Source organism: Meleagris gallopavo, chromosome 2 (genome assembly GCF_905368555.1).
Source record: "Meleagris gallopavo chromosome 2, MGAL_WU_HG_1.1, whole genome shotgun sequence".
NCBI lineage: Eukaryota > Metazoa > Chordata > Aves > Galliformes > Phasianidae > Meleagris > Meleagris gallopavo.
Window position 1 is genome coordinate 58816175 of NC_139405.1, and position 17098 is coordinate 58833272.

The 17098-nt window shown below is 37.0% G+C and overlaps 1 protein-coding gene and 2 long non-coding RNA genes across 6 annotated transcripts in view; 1 reads left to right on the top strand and 2 right to left on the bottom strand.

The window, feature by feature from the left end:
* Nucleotides 1-2538: 2538 nt before the first annotated feature.
* Nucleotides 2539-10242, bottom strand: CENPW (centromere protein W). Its single transcript, XM_010707334.4, has 3 exons — nt 9880-10242; nt 5651-5764; nt 2539-3567 (listed from the first exon to the last, which is right to left on the bottom strand). Exons 1-3 carry the CDS (start codon nt 9967-9969, stop codon nt 3541-3543), a joined length of 231 nt encoding a protein of 76 aa, XP_010705636.1. The 5' UTR covers nt 9970-10242; the 3' UTR covers nt 2539-3540.
* LOC109366110 (uncharacterized) overlaps nt 10125-17098 on the top strand; it is a 30399-nt gene continuing 23425 nt past the window's right edge. Inside the window, exon 1 of one of the 4 annotated variants that reach the window (XR_014881407.1) lies at nt 10125-11138. This is a non-coding gene — a long non-coding RNA (uncharacterized LOC109366110). The remainder of the gene's footprint in view (nt 11139-17098) is intronic. The other 3 variants (XR_014881410.1, XR_014881408.1, XR_014881409.1) reach the window with 3 other exon arrangements.
* LOC146544994 (uncharacterized) lies at nt 12437-15035 on the bottom strand. Its single transcript, XR_014881411.1, has 2 exons — nt 14730-15035; nt 12437-13857 (listed from the first exon to the last, which is right to left on the bottom strand). It is a non-coding gene; the product is annotated as an uncharacterized LOC146544994 (long non-coding RNA).

Sequence of the window (17098 nt, forward strand, 5' to 3'; positions counted from 1 at the left end):
AAAGGAATTTTGTCTTATTGTAATCAGCACTTTTATTTGAGTTACCAGTCAGATCATTTAAACATATAATGGTAAATCATATAAAAAAAAAACCTAAGCATTTAAGAGTTGTGATGCCCTATCATTAGCTGCTCTAAGCTGATAAAAGAGTAATGGAATGCCAGCTGAATCTGCAATTCAACCATTATTAGCTATATCTCTGCATATAAGATTGCTTGTGCAATATCTTATAAATACATCCTATGGTAAACAGCTGACACCATATGCCACTTTCTAAATATGAAGCTTTGTTGCACAAATAACTATAGATCAGTAGCTAAGCAAAAAAAAAATAGCCTAATGCTGCAACATTAAGCTTACAAAAAAGATCAAAATCCATTAAAGTCTTGTGAATATCATACCCTCTCAGCATGGATGAACAGCATACTATTTTTTGAAGAGAAATAATTTTTATTTTATTATTAATTGTAATTGCTCCTCACGTGTCAGCAATACAGGCTTTCTAGCCTTTAAAAAATAGATCTGGAAGCATCACAAGTATATTTTTTAATAAGAATAAACAACATTTTCACTTAATAGGAAGTTACTGCAGGGAAGAAAAGTCAGCAGTTTTTGCTCTATCTCCACCTTATGGCTAGGAAAAGTATTTTCCTCACACATATTTCTGTGTTGAGTTTTTATCCCCTTTATTGTATCCTTATAACCAGAGAATATTTATTACTTGTACTTTAGAATTTAATATTCTAATAATCACACATTTTCTCCACTTGAAAGAACGAAGCTCCAAGACATAAATGTCCTCTCTAGCACCTGAGTTAATTTGCTGAATCAAAACAGCAAAGTTCCAGCCTAAGTTTGGATTCACATAGAAAGGTGATTATTTGGGCCCTGCCTCAAAAGTGTAGAGGCTCACATATTGCTGCTGTATTCTATTAAGAGTTGAACAGCTAGACCTCTCCACAGAGATAACCTTCACTGATATACCATTCATAATATTCACACCTATATTTTGTAGTTTTAAGTATAATAATCAGGTGACTTGTATATAGTGCCTTATTCACTTGCACCCACTGGGTAAGAGACTAACATTAGCTACTCTGTAATACGAAATACAAGACAAGGGCCACTAGAAGTACTTTTGTCAAATTCTTCCATTTCATTATTGCTTCTTCTCCCTTATGTTGACAGTCACAGTAAAGGTGTGGAGAAGTATGTGAAACAGAACACTTGCAAAAACTGTAAAGAGAATGAGAGAATGGAAAGACCAAGTAACTGCTCAGTACAGGTTTAACTTTCTAAGCCTTCTGTGCTGCTTTCCTGAGGAAATGAAGACTCACAATTGTTGTCTGAATACCTGTTATTTCTCCTTCCCAAAATCTCTTGAATCCTACCTTTGCAACTGAAGAAAATTCAATAGAGAAATCTCAATCTACATTTATGAAGGTTTTATCAAAACCATTAAGAGGCCCTATTCATGCATCAGCATAGCTCTTCCCTCAACAATCCTTCTCTTCTTCCTCCTAGAGAAACCACAGAGGAACTCAAATTACAAAACCCAACATCATTAAGCTTCTACCACAAATCTAGTTTTAAAAGAATGCTTTCTAAAGCTACATCTTTTAATGTTTTGTCATTAGCCATCTGTCTTTATTAGAGACTCACTGACCGAGGAAATTACCTTTGTACATCCACCAATGCTATAATAATTGAAGTGTGGGTATTTAGGCAATACTGCTGCGATGAGTTTATACTCAAAAATGAAGAGACTACGTGTGTACAAAGGGGCACACAAGAGCTGCCAAATATGAATATAAGTAATTATAAGTATAGTGAGCATTCACAGAACGGCCAGGTTTAGAAGGGACCTCAATGATCATGAATCAACTATCTTAATTTTCAGTAAACATTTAAGAGAGAAAACTGAATATCTGCCTGCTTCAGCTATGACAAAATATTCACAAAATAGTGGCAATCTAGTTTTGACACACTCTGACATGGACTTCTCAGGGCTTATAGAAAAATGTCCCTTTCCTCTAAAAAGAAAAAAATAATCAAACACAACATCATCTTAGTTGTGAATACAGCCCAAAAAATCCCTTGCCTCCCTTCACCAATGGTAGCTGACCATCTATTTACTACTTGAGAAAGAGAACACTACATAAAGCCCTCAGTGAATCTTTATTATCTGCAAATCAAAAAAGAATGTTAAGCTGGCTATCCAAACAAGATTCAAAAGAAGCAGGACACAGAACTCAGATCTCTCCAGTGAGTAGAGGTACACAGTCATTCAAGACATGCAACTAAAATACTTAAGAAAAAATAATAGAAAAACAGTTCTAGAAAGAAAATCTAGCATCCTTTCTTTCTGCATGTTGTAAAAGGACATTTTGCAGATTGTGCAGGATTACCAAATTCATGGACAATACAAAATCTGAAGATCTGACATCACTACAGGTTCCTTAGATTACAAAAACACAATCTTTTTCACTGGTTTTCTAGAATATATTACATAATGGGTCAAACAAATGACTCAACGCATACTAGTACAAAAATAATCTTTATTTTGAAAGCATCTCACTGTGCATATTATCTACTATAGATTCCATAAAACAGTAATATCAACTCAAATAGCTAGATCCAACTATAACTTTATTAAAAGATAAACTAGAAGTATTTAAAAGATAGATTTTAACTCAAGATTTTACGTAACATACATTTCCAGAGTTCTGACAAGTTAGAATGACATTCCAAAAGTGGTAAAAGAAGTGGTTCAAGCACCATGCCAACTTAGACCCTGTGTAAAAGTGAAGATAACTTCAAAACATCAGCTACGCCTGGTATTCCACCCTGCTTCCAACATGTGTCTGTTCACAGCAACTGAATTACAGGCCACCAACTTGTCCCATGCACCACATCAAAAAACAGACCAGGTTAACAGTTCAGAGCATGATTTCTAAACATAAAATATGTATACTTACTCCACAACATGAAAGTGTTAATCTACTTTTCAGTCATTTAAAACCATTCAGACATTTATAAACAGATCAAAGCCAAAGTATTTAGTATACTCGCTTCAACAACACTTATTTTGAAAGCCAAGATTTTGCCTATCTAGTAAATCTACTCTGAATTTGCATAATGGAATTAGTGAAATCTGTATCCTTACTGCTGTTCCTCTTAAAAAGTTTCACACTTTTAATGATAAATTACATGTACTTGAAGAATATGAACAGTAGGGATCCTTCCATTGTGGGAGAAATGAAGTATAGCAAATCTTAAATTACACTATCACTAATTGTTATTGTCTGTAAAAATTTTTATCAAGTGTATGAAAATATTACAGTGTGTGTGCATGTATGTATTTTTCAAAAGCAGAAGCAAGATACTCAGAGTCAGGAGATGGACATAAATAAGACTAAACACTTTCACAGGTGCAAAGTTGGCTCGCAGGATCTCAAGTTAGTAAGAAAACACAGAAAAATGTTTGGAAATTCCATTGCTGTTTACTAGCCTCTGCATTTCTTTTTTTTTTTTTCTCCTCTAGCCTCTGCTTTTCTTTAAAATAACCTGCAAAAAGAGAAAAGTATATTTATAATTGCTTGTATCTACATTACAATCCAGGCAGCAATAAGATCCAAAACAATACTAAGATATTCAGATCAGTGGTTTTCTAGCCAAGCAATCTGTTTCCAAGAGTAGAGTGACTAAGGGTAGAAGTCTACGGAAAATGATAGGAATAAAGGAAAAACATATATAAATATGCCATATCAGAAAATATTAAAACTCATAACCAAAAACTTTGTAAAAATAAAAGTTGTTGTTTTTTTTTTTTTTTTAATAAATTCAATGCCAAGAAGTATCAATAGCACTCTCAAGTCCTCGGCATATTGCTTGACGCTCTTATCCCATTAGACCTAGACAAAAAGAAAAAACTAGAATTTGCAATTGTACAGCTATTACGCTCAGTTTTCGTTTGCAGTGCCTTAGTTCTTCCCATAGTAAGGGCGCCCAGACCCTTGGAAGGACATTTTTTGGTTTGGAGTTTAAGTTGAAAAATGAACTTCAAAGCCCAAGTGAGACCATTTAAGTGTTAACATTATTAAAATACAGGCAGTTTTTCCTTTCTTCTCATCTTAAAAAAACATATATAAATGGAGCAAGAAATGTTCAAATAACATTAAGATTGCAGTTAAAAAGAAATTACAAATGCAAAAGATTCCAACTGCAACATTAACTTGGCTACCCTATACATTCTGTATATATTTTTGTTTCTATAGTAACAGAAACTATCAAACTAAACATTTTGCTAGAGGAAAGAAAGACTGAAGATAAACAGAAGCCACAGGACCAAGACATCAGATACCACCGAGTGTTACTCTTCTAGTTCACACAGCAGCAGAAGGTGGTTGAACAAATAACTCAGTACATTAGACCAAGTTCCTTCAGAAAACCCAGACAAAGAAGATTTAGGTTAGATTTTAGGAAGAAATTCTTAATTTGGAGTGGTGAAGCAGTGGCACTGGTTGCCCAGAGAAGCTGTGGATGCCCCATCCTTGGAGGCGCTCAAGACAAGGCTGGATGGGGCCCTGGGCAGCCTGATCTGGAGGATGGGGTCCCTGTCCACGGCAGGGAGTTGGAATTGGGTGGTCTTTAAGGTCCCTTCCAAAGAAAGCCATTCTAAAATTTTAAAGCAGACATATCCCTCCAAGTGAAGTGAGCTGCAAAATACAACTGGACTTCAGGCATACTTTGACATTAATTCTTTCTAGGGAGAAAAGACCGTATAATCCCTTCACCTTTGCTTTATTCTACACGTACACAGAACTCAAGAGTTCTGTAACACAGACAGTTCCTCCTTCACATACATTCACACAGCAATATTTATACTGAACCCACATATTAATTCATATCTTAATCTTCTCATAGTTCTTCCCTTGTAGGAAACTATCATCGCAAAGTTTGTCTGCTCAAACAGTATCAGCACAAGGCTACAAGAACCCACCTAAAACATCTTTCAGACTAAGGTAAAAATTGAAGATGCAGATTTGAACTCTCCTCCACTTGCTCCATGAAGTTTAATTTACATAATTTCAGTAAAGATATTAATTTGATATTAATTTGAAATTCATCTGAAATAAAGACCCTCCAACTTTGGAACTTGTTCCAGTTTCATAAAGTTCAGACTCATCTTCCCCCATCCCAAAGCTATTGCTACTTGATGTCATAAGTTTTAGTTTTGCTAGTCACGGCTGTTCATAGGCAGATGTGAACTCTTGCCACACTTTCAGGATAAAGGCGTTCACTGTCAAAGTGGCAGGGAGCTATAGGACTAAACAGTCTTATAACACAGAGCGGTTATTAATGCATTTGCCAGTGCTGTGCCAGCCACAACCACGTTGCTTTCAGCCCACAAATGTGTCAGTAGACTTCATCAAAGACATACACCCATATTGCAATGTGAGTTTAAACATAGAATAATTTCATCAAAACAGGACTATATGTATTGGCAAGTTCATTTGATGTCTTGGTGACATTTTTACAAGCTTTGGATTATAGTTAAAAACATTAACACTCAGAAAACTTATGCATATGCTGTTGTAATATATTTTACATTGCACAGAAAATGAAAACACTAGAAATGCCTTATTACCTTTGCTGCAGCTATAGTATGCTCAGGTTTAATTACTTTACTTTTGTTCTCAAAAGCATTTGTCCTGGCTTCTTCTGCTAACCGATGGAGAAACAACAAGAAGCTCAAATGTACCTTTAAAAGAAGAGAAAAAAAAAAAAAAAAAATCAGGAAGGATTCAAACTGCTCATAGACATAGTTTTGTTAGAGGTTCCCTGTTTGAGACAGAATTCCTATATTTAATTATTTTCAAATTCCTTAAGAGTCCTCTCAGGAAAACAAAGTTTCACTGTATTCAAGTCTTAATAGATACTCATTAAATTCCTTAATACAAGACTCTTGTTAAATTCTAAAGAGTGCTTTAGAGGAGGTTATAGAGACATCTAACAGAAATAAGATTTGGTTTATATTTGCGGGTTTTTTTTTTTGTTTTTTTTTTTTTGATAGATTGTAAACCAATTGATCGATTGCAGAATCAGAAGTCTTTTTTGTGTACTAGTAGATCTAATCAGCTTCCAGTAACTAAACCAGCCAGACTGTTAATGAACAGCAAATCCATCCCAGCCTCATCACCAGACACACCACAGACGAGTTCAAGGACTTCTGCCTTTTTCCAGTGTAAGGGAGCATTGACATGAATTTCTCTAGCACACTGACATGTCATTGTCAGGAAGCTCCATCCATTTACTCCCAGCTCATCATCTAACCTTTCTACATGATTCCAGTTCGATACATAATCCTGCTCTGTTCAGTACCAGAATTTCAGCAGCCAAAAAACTGCAAAAAAATATTATTAAAAACTACCATTTAAAAACATCTTTGCGTAGCCTATAATACAAACACCTAGCGTCATACTAGCCTTAAATGAAGCATTTTAACAGTCCAACATTGAAAACTGGCAACAGCACCTATTGTCAATTAAACCTTCAAACATTAACTTTGTTTTGTAGAGCACACAAAGTATTTCTTCAATCAAGAGCTCAAAAATGTTATTGGAACATAGCAATTATGTTTATGAATTCGGTGACATCCTTGCTCTGCCATCATATCTTTTTAGACCAAATAACAAGCTACAATTTGGAGTTCACAGGAAATAGTCCGGCAGAAAATCTGTTGTAAGAGGTGTTTTAATACTCATATGACAAACAATTCTTTTCTAAGTCTGCTGAACTAAAAGAATGACATTTTGCAATAGATACATTTATATTTTTTGTATTTGGAAGCATCTACGACACATAGCAGATGCCCAGGCAGGTTCACTTTGCAAAATGTCAAAGCTGCTTTAACTTATTCCTCATGAAAAAGTCAACTCAGGGGGAAAAAAATATATATCTGCAGTGACACTAAGTATCAAACATTATAAATCTCATTATTAGACTCATTAATATAGAGCTCAGGTTCCTAGGAACAACCCAGGGGAGAAGGTGGAACAAAATCTTTCCATACTTCATTTCTTCACGCTGAGACACTGTTTGCCAGGACTAACAAACTACTGATGAAGGCGAGCTCCCCCATTTTCTGTTGACGATATACAACTTACGAACAATTTCTTAGAAAATATTTTGCTTTCAATGCTCATCGGACTCCACACCGATCACAAAGACAAAAGCGGTCACTCAGTGCTGTAGCTCAAGCTTTTCTGCAATGTAAGTACAAACCTGCATTTGTAGCAAAAAGCAAGCAGCTGAGTTTCTGCTTTTCTTCTATAATTTCAAGCTAAAACACAGCTTTTGCACAGCTTATCTCTGACAGCTGGGTGGGAGTAGATAACATTCAAATCTGAGCCTCTACCTATTAATTTCAAAAAGGGAAGTAATTGATTTCTAAACACATTGGAGAAACCTCAACATTATTTTTGTCACTTCAAATATATTGTCATATTCCTTCAGTAAAACAGAGGAAGATGTTGTTACTTAGAAAATAGGTTCTGATGAAGCATCAGAGTTCAAAAAGAGATCTGAAAGGGGAAAGAAAAGATTCAATTTAGACATGTAACAAAAACATTTGTATTATGACTGCTCCTAACGAGTTTGGAAGACTAATCATTGAAGATGCCACTAATTTACAGAAGACAAATAATCGCTTAAGAGTCAGGAAAAAAAATAATCAATTATTACATAATCAGTTATGTAGGAAAATCTCCACACTAGACTGTTTAGACAATAGATTCAAACAAAGCTGGTATCATTCAGGAAAACAGTCCTGGAAATGAAATAAATGAAATAGCCAATTCTCTCTGTTTTCCTGCGGAAGACACAAATAGTTTGCTCAGAGCTTTGTCTCATTAAAATAACAAGTACATGAAGCATGCCGTCAAATCAATCTTATAAGATTTGTAGAGAAGAACAGAGGGAAGCTTAAAAAAAAAAAACAAAACACCTGCACTCAAAACCTCTTAATTCTCTTAGTATAGAAGCTAAACTGTTAGATTTAAAAATCTAGATAAAAGCTAGATTAACACAGCTAGAGTTTTGTTTATTTATTCATAGGAAAAAAAAAAAAAGAATGAAAGAGCTGTTAGCCACGTGCCTGGTTGACTACCATGCATAGTCAGCACCCCTGAAAATCCCTGTTCAGAAAAGGGTAAAATAAAAAAGGCAAGCCCCCTATTTACTTCAACATCACCAGAAGACATGCTCTAAACTTCCACTACACCATGAAAACTTGTTCTAATCTCATCCTTTGTGTAGGAAAGAGTACTCGCACAGTCATATTTTAAGCTAGGTCACATTGTTGTTGGTCATTAGTCTCAGTCAGTGCAGTTTACTGACTGTATTTGCAGACCAAAAAACACTACTGCCAGTAGAGGCAGAGATACGAATCAATGGCTGAAATTTTTGAGGGATACCCACTTACCTCTTTTCAGTCAGCCACACTTCCTTGCAGCCAAGGAAACACGTGATCATGGGAACACAGACCAAGTATTAACAATGACTGCAAAGAATGTATTAATGATTGTGCAAGTTTGTTTAGTTCCTACTGCATCCCCCTGAATAAGCTTTGAATGGTTCTGAGCAGGAGTAGAGAGAGGTGAGGTCCTTAGTCCACAAAATACCAACAGATAGCAGCAGCAATAGAAAGACATTCTGTTATTAGGCAAATTAGAAAAATAGGTACTGATTACATTAATATGTAAATGCTGTCATCTAAGTACCATATTAATAATCATATGCATGGATGTATTTTATTTGGTATATCTGCTTTGAGCTCCACATAGCCAGCCACCAACCTTCAAGATTCTGCAAGACAGCTTTTATTCATACGAAATTTGTAGTTCAGATTAGTCATAATTCAAATCATACAAATGTAGAATATGCATTACCGCCCTCAGAATCACACATGGCTAAAAACAATAAACACATTACAGTCAAACTAATTCAGGCAATTAAATCACTTCAAAGAAATATTTTTATGCAGAGATAGTTCTCCCCCTGCAGCTACCACAGGTTCTCCAAAGGTCAGGTTCTTTTGTACAGTTGGGCATTATTCCAGCAACATAAATCCTGTGACAAATCTGTCACGGCAGGTCAAAATGTTGTGGGTCAGCTTTTTCTGACTTGCTCCATAAGGCTCTGTTACCCCCTACACCTTTTCAAGGGATACTTTTAACCCACGGGTAGGAGGATCCCAACACTTGTTCTCATCAGATGACAAAACAGACATTCCACTCCTTAGTTTTACATTGAAGTTACTTGAGACGGCCTCCCAAACAAACACTGTTTCAAGACACACTGACAGCTTAGCAACTCATTAATCACAGTTCTGCTGAATATTACCTGCACACCGAAACCACTCTGCATCAACAAACTTCTGCATGTTACTTACAGCAGACTCCTATTTCTCAATCCACCTACACCAAACTCTCGGAACAGCAGTGCACACTTGTGGAGTGACACAATGTTCACACATAACCCTGTCCCTGAATCCCTAAGCTCCTCGTCCCACCAAAACTGCTTCCTCAGCTCGTAGGACACTGCATCAACGCTGTTAATAATCACCTGTCATCCCATTACTCTCCACACTCCCACCGTTCTAGCACGCACACCCCACCGGCCCAGGCCATTTCGCTTCGGGATCGCCCTTCCCACAGGGTTCCAACCAGGAAAAGACGCAGCCAAAAGCACCGCCAATCCCGGCCCCACAGGACGACCCTCAGGGCTGCCATTACGGAGCGGGCGGATCCTACCCCCGCCCACCCTCTAACCGCCGGGGCCTCAGCCGGCTGCTGGCTCGCCGGACGCCCGCCTCACCAGCAAGTCGGTGTTGGCCGCCAGGCGTAAGTGAGGCTTGTGCTTCTTTATGATCTTCCGCAAAGTGCCGCGGGGCACCGTGCGCCTCATCCTCTTCCTCCCCGTTCTCCTACTTCTGCTGCCGTGACAGAGCTCAGCGCCACCCGCCGCCGTTCGAATCCGCCGCCCTGGCGCAGGCGCGCTCCCGCCGTGACGCACTTCCCAACGGCCGAGCGCTGCGCCGCGCCCGGGGCGGGGCTGCCCTCCGCCGCTCGCGCGTTGCCCCGGCAACCGCTCCACGGTCGGAAAGGGGGAGGCGGAGGGCGCTTCTATCCTGAGCAGCACCGCGCCGTCGCTGTGTGCTCTGCCCCTTCCCCAACCCCGGCTCTCCCCTGCCCCGCGGAGACGCAGATTCTCGGGTCCCGAAGCCGGTAGTTGCCGGCTTGCACGTCGCCTTCCGGTGGCCGAACGGGAGGTCCGGATGGTGTGAGAAGAATCCAGACCCCGTGATGGGGTCACACTGGTCGGCTGGGCGTTGTGGCGGTCCTTTGCTACACGAGAACCTGCAGTGCCAGCTGCTTCCCTTATAAGCTAGTTGAAAGCTTAGTTGCTAAAGCATTGATTGAACACCTAACCAAAATCTCCACCCTGGCCTTTCTAACCAGTGAGAAAGAAAAGAACGTGGCGATCTCCTGACCGCCTTTACCTGGCCTTGAAAGCTGGCTGCCACCGTGTGCAGAAGGTCCCAGAACAGCGGGAATGTGCCACAGGTGCCAGCATCAGGCCTCCTAACAAAGCCTTGGACCCACACCTGTGGGTTTTAAGCAAGCATTTTACACGTACAATTGAGTTTATTTGCTGCAAAAGTGGAGGGAGCTGTACAACACGTGTGTTCACTACACCATTGCCCAGTGTCACACTGCTGGGGGATGTGACGCCAGAGAGTGCGGCCTGTGTAGGCTACAAGTCCTGGGGCCGAATTAGCACTGTAAGCCTGCACAGAAATGAGCCCAGAGAGGTGGTCTTGCTCTGTACAAACACCTGGGCAAAATACCATACCCAAATCTAACCCACACACATAGACACACTCATTCTCAAAGCAGCCACCACTTTAAAGTGACACCCCTCTCTCACATCCGTCCCCGCACGTCTCTTTCGGCGGACGGATGCTGCTGACTGAATACAGGTTTCCCCACCGAGGGGCCCCTGTAGCTTGGCATTCTCACTGCATTTGGACTCTGTGTACTTAGTTGGAGAAAGGGTCAGGATTTCATACTGAGGTATGGAGCTTTTCAGCATATTTATTAGTTTTTTTTGTTTTCTTTGGCCTATGAGATGTTTGCAAATTTAAACGTTAAGTCAATGAGATAAATATATTACCTTCATTTTAATATATCAAAATTATCAGCGCCTAGAGACGAGCTGGTTTCATTAAAGTATACTATTAGATCTGCATGATTTTGTATTTTAGTTAATTTTGCACAAAATGTGGTCCAAGTAGAAGTATGATATCTGACAGCAGGAGAGGATTTAAGATCTGCCAGTTCTTCATACTGTGTTGGGTATTTGAAAATCATGCTTTGTTCTTTCAGCTCTGACTGTCACTGGTCATTAATCATCAACAACATAGAGCCTAAAATCGGGGTCTCATATTTTTTCTGTAAATGGATAAGCACTAAAACATAGCTTCTTTCTTTCTTTCTTTCCCGCAGTTTAATAATAATCACAGTTACTGGCTCAGCAGCACTGACAGAAGTAAACATTTGTTTTGCCACTTAACTAAATGCATATGACTCAGAGCTACATACGGTCGTACACTGTGGTGCATACATTCTACACACAGAAACTTGCATCAGGATCGACAATAATTCAGCATGTCAACAAATTCAAATTTACAATAATTCACGAGACCTTACTGAGCTGAGAATTGGGCCTTGCAGTCTTGTACTGTCAGTAGGAAACTGGTGTGGGCAATCATTTTAGAAACTGTATGAGTTGCAGAACTCCACTGTAAGTCTAAAGCTATTAAAATATACCATACAAATTTGAAACTCTGAAGTGACCTGTGTAAAATAACACTGAGAAACAACAATTGTAACTACATCTCCAGTCATGTGTTTGCTGTATGGATAATATTGACTGAATAATGAAATCTCTTATTAAGTCTAATAGACCTGTGTTGGTTCTAACAGTTTTCTATTTCTAACAGACTATTCTTTGGTTTTAATTATAGAAAATAATAATTTAGAGTGCTGCCTCAAATCTATCCATGTACCGAATTTTCTTTCTTTTTACAGTTTGAAAAATTTATGATATTAATTACTGCAAGCAATTGAGAAAAGAGGTCCAATGGAAAAATGACAGATTATAGATTCTGGTCTACTGAGTGAACATGAATTTCTATAGCTAAAATTTCTCCTTCAGAATGTATTTTACTTTATTCCCTTTGTCCATAAATATTTTTGTAAATATGATTTTTTAATAGATAAATACAGGAAAAAATGTAGTACAAGAAAACATGACATATTCATTGCTATGAACAAAATGATTTTACAAATTAAACTAAATTCCATAAAAATCACAATTTTCAAAATATTTTATTTGTACTACCATATGGATTAATAATGCATTACAGTGAATCACAGAGCAACTATAAACTCACATTATATTCTGATTTTGCACAACTGTTTTCCTTTTTCACCTTTCTGGTAGAATCTTTAATGTTATGCTGTAATGAAAAAGAATATATAAATAGCTAAAAGAACCTTACAAAATGTATTTTAAATTAATTCTTGAAACACTGAAATTGTTAATTTTGTCATGCTCTTACAGCCTTTTCATAAAAGGTAATCGTGTGCAATATAGATATATTTGAATGTGTTGCTATTTCAAAATTATAGCAATTTTGCAACCATTTTCTACATGCAGCAACGTTATTTTCAAACAGATATTTCAGAGAACTTCAACAAGCAATATTTCAAGAATTTTAGGGATTTCACTTTTCAAAAATCGTAATTTTAAAACACAGAGTAACTCATTTCGTGAGCTGGATGTGTTTTGTGGCTTCAGCTGCAGCACAGGATCGTCCGAGATTTCCAGTAGTATTTAACTGTGTTTTAGAACTAAATACACCATCTAATACTGATGGTGAGAACTGGAAAATATAGTAGTTAAAACTGCACCATCCAGCTCTGACTTCTTCAAGTAAACAAACAGCCTTTGCAGTGTTTGAATCAAAGCAATTTCAGAAACATAGTTTTGTTAGCTTTGCTTCCAGATTATGTGCATTTCTTGAAAACAGCCCAGTACATACTAAGAGGCCTAGCGTGCATCCATCACTACTGAACTACAACCCAGTAAACATTTTATTTTCCATTTCTGTAATGGAATGGAGGATTTTAAAGACTAATTTTACCCATTCCTCTAATACATTGTAAATTGAAGCAAATGTAGTGTTTGGAAATTAAATTGAAAATCAGGGTTTCATTTCTGTTCTGAAGTTTTGACGAGTCCGTCTCAGTTGTTAAGTGAGTTATTTGTGGATTCTGACATTATCTTCAGGCAGGCTCTTCATCAGCTCTTCATCAATTCATAATTTTAGTTATAAAGAATGCTGAAGAGCTCTATTTTAAATGTGTGATACCTTGAAATTAATAATCACATTTTATAGATTCTTTGTAAGCCAAAGGTCCCTTGGTCTCTTCTCTGCACATACAGTGTGTGTTAAAAATTTTCTGGTGCTAATCCAGTTTCAGTGGCTGATGAAAGACTGTGAAACGTATCCTGGATAAGAATGTCAAAGCCTAAAATCTTTTCATGTGTTCTTCAGTGATGAAAAGATACCTCTAAAACAGAACATAACAATTCAGCAAAAGTAAACTCTTCTATAATGTAGTTGATAGGCTTGATCTTAGTTGTTGGAGGCATGCATGCTGAGTCTCCTATTACACCTGTGTATTCTTTCTTTTGAGTGTAGGATAATTCAGGTGTGGTTGAAATCTGTAAAGAAACAGAAAAAGAGAATTCAGAGGAGTAAATTATATGTTTTTCTCTCCTCCATGGAACTCATGCACATCTCCTGCTAGTAAAAGAAGGTGGAAATGACAACTTTGACAAGAGACTTTTCTCTTGTGGTTGTTACTATCAATAATATGTCAGTAATATGATTTTAATGGTAAGTACTAGCAGCTCAAAGGGAAAGACAGCTCTCTTTTTTGTTTTGCCTTATTTCTGTCTATTTTCAGGACCGGTGTTAAACAGTGAAAAATCAGAAAGGCACAATGCCATAAATTATATTTGAAATTCACCCTCTTTGCTGATTTTAGGTTTTACAATTTAAGCTTCAGTTTTTCAGGATATTGCGTATATCAGATCTCTGAAGGCTGTGCTGAGCCTGCCTGCCTAACATCAGTTGACTTGTGTACAGGCAAGAGACTGTCCCTCAGCCCGTTGTAACGGTTGGAACTGCATTCATAAAATCACTAAGGGCATATATATCGCAGCTCAGTAGTCACTCACTTGTAGAGATATTACATACTTGCTATAAAAAAATGTATAACATTTACACAGTTTTTAAAGTAATTTAATGTAGAATCACATTGATGCACATATAGGTTTACACAGGTGTATACAACAATGTTTATTTCCATTTAATTCTGTAAGAGAAAGTTGTTTACTTCTGATTTTTTCCAGTGGAATTCATAACATTGAGTAAATAATAGAAATAAATAAATTTTGTCAGGTACCCACTTTGACGGCATTCCTGTAACTTTTGTTGTGTCATTTTTAGATTTATGTTATGGTTCTGTATTTACTGAGGCAGACTCATTCAATTTCCTGTCAGTCATTCAATTTCTAGTCATTCAAATTACCATCTTCCAAGGCTGCATGCAGTCCAGAGGGATCCTCAGCCACCTCTAATTGGATCAGCTAATCCAGACCTGCTAAAAAAAAGAACACCTTGTCTGAGAAACTTTCACAAACCTAAACAACATTCCGAAAAATACCTGTTATCTGCCTCCAAAAAAAATCTTTTATACACACACATGATAAACAGAGAAGGAGAGCAGAAAAAGTTAATGACATATCCTGATCTGTCTGAAAGCAGATCAAATTAACATAATATGATGAATGGTAATGTGTAGTATCAATATAGAATTGAAAGAAAGATTAATATACAGATACATCCTATTCATCTGCCAACTTTATCAGGAAGGATAGATTGGAAGTGTCGATCATGAGAAGGTATTTTTTTCTTCACATTGTTTTTCTCATGAAGGATAACTATGTCTTTCAGCCTCCCTAGAAGATATGTTAACATTCACCTCCCACAAGGACCGTGTTTTCCTCCATTGGGATTTTTTTTTCAGTCAGAAAGAAACCCCTCAAAGTCTGATGCACAATAGGTTTTTCCTACTTTTTTCTTGATTTCCTTCAGGTTACGTACTTTCTCAAATGCAGAATGATATACTGCAGAAAGGCCTGCTTTGCTGTACTTCTTTCTATCAGTTATCTGGCCTTGAATGTAGAGGAAAATAGGCGATCCCAATTTGAGATGTCAATTCCTGCACCAAATAAAATAGCTGTTTATTTCTGTTTCTAATTGCTGCTCATCCTCTCCTCATAAATCCTAAGTAATAATTCAGGAACAGGTCATGAAGACCCTGAAATGAAAAATGCCCATTTCTGGCTTGGGACTGCATGCTTCTTATGAATGCCTAACACAAAGGTATATACATGCGTATTTGTCAACATTAAAGCCAGCTAGCAACTCATCACAACATATATCTAAACAAAAACATAAATACAGTTAAATATTTTTTTAAATCTATAAACAATCAGTGGTAACCAGTGGGATGCCTACCTGCCAGCTTGCCCCAGTGCCCCTAATAATTACAGCAAACTAACTTCAAAGAGGACCTATGGAGTGACAGATCAGTTAGGTTTCAAATAAGGTGAGTTGATTGCTAATTATTTAAATCCTACTTTGTGTGCCAGAAGCAAATTTACAGCATTATCATTGTTTGTGAACACGGTAGAAGAAAGAATAGTGATGACAGCAAAGCAAAAATTTGACTATTGACTTCCAAGTACATGAAATAACTAAAAAACAATAGAAGTGGTCAGTAGTGCACAAAATAGTCATGTACTATGCAGTCAATGAGAGTAGTGGAAATCATTTTTTTTTCTACCTTTTACCATCATTAACAGTAAAGGAGTTTAAAAACGACAGTTTCAAATAAAATATGAATAATTCAAAGTAGACTGAAATGTGAATATACGTTTTCAATGCGGATTTTGGAATTGAGGAGGTTTTGTTTACTGCTTAGAGGAAAGCCACTGAGAATGAAGCTGTATAAGACATACAAAACAGTCTATCACAAAAAAAGTTCATCCATCAGTGATCTGCCTTCTTTAACAAGCAGACATAAAATCATCAGCCTTCTAAATTATGTTAATAAATTAGTAATCAAATATGATCTGTCAAAGATAGTATGAGTAGAACGCAACTATTTTTTTATTTCTGGGAAAATAAGGGATTGAAAATTTTAATACCAATTCTGTAATACTGGAGAATAAACTCCCTGGAGAAAGACAGAATTATTCTTTATTTTCTTTTGTTGTAGAAACACTTGTGTTATCTTTGAGTGCCCTGAAATCTTCCTGAATATAATTCTGTACCATGCCCTTTTCAAATGTGCAATCTCATTTCTAAACAGCAATAAGCATAAAATATACCCTCCTCCCCCCCGAAAACAGGAAAACAACCAAGTATTCCAGATTAGTATTAAGAATCAGTTCTTTTTTAACAAATCTAAATGAAAAAGATAAATTTTGAAAGTTTACTACCCCATAAGCATAACCAAGGAAGAGAAAATACATCATCACATAATATGTTGAATTATAGGAATTACTAAATCATTTTCTCTTTCAGCTAGTCAACTGCAACTTCTGGTCTTGGGAATGCAGTGTTTGTGTTTTTTTATATATCCTGCTATAAGGTGTATAGAAAGAGCCTTCAATCATAAATTATCTATTGAGCAAAAAAATCTTCTATTAGCTTAGAATCATTTGATAACATTTGCAAATTCAAATTTGATTAATTAGAGTGGTAATTTACAGAGTGAAAGATATTGTATATACTTCATGAATGTAAAGTAACACCAGTAAGTAATGCTTAAATAAATGTAACTGACCACAGTTTTGTAAATAACCAACTGCTGATGCAGGCTTTTTCTTC

What these genes read in the sequence shown, in the direction of transcription:
- CENPW (XM_010707334.4), bottom strand. Translation starts at nt 9,969, where the DNA reads ATGAGGCGCACGGTGCCCCGCGGCACTTTGCGGAAGATCATAAAGAAG. An exon ending in CGGCCAACACCGACTTGCTG is followed by an intron (nt 5,765 to 9,879) that starts GTGAGGCGGGCG and finishes CTTCTTTTAAAG; the next exon opens with GTACATTTGAGCTTCTTGTT. An exon ending in ATACTATAGCTGCAGCAAAG is followed by an intron (nt 3,568 to 5,650) that starts GTAATAAGGCAT and finishes CTCTTTTTGCAG; the next exon opens with GTTATTTTAAAGAAAAGCAG.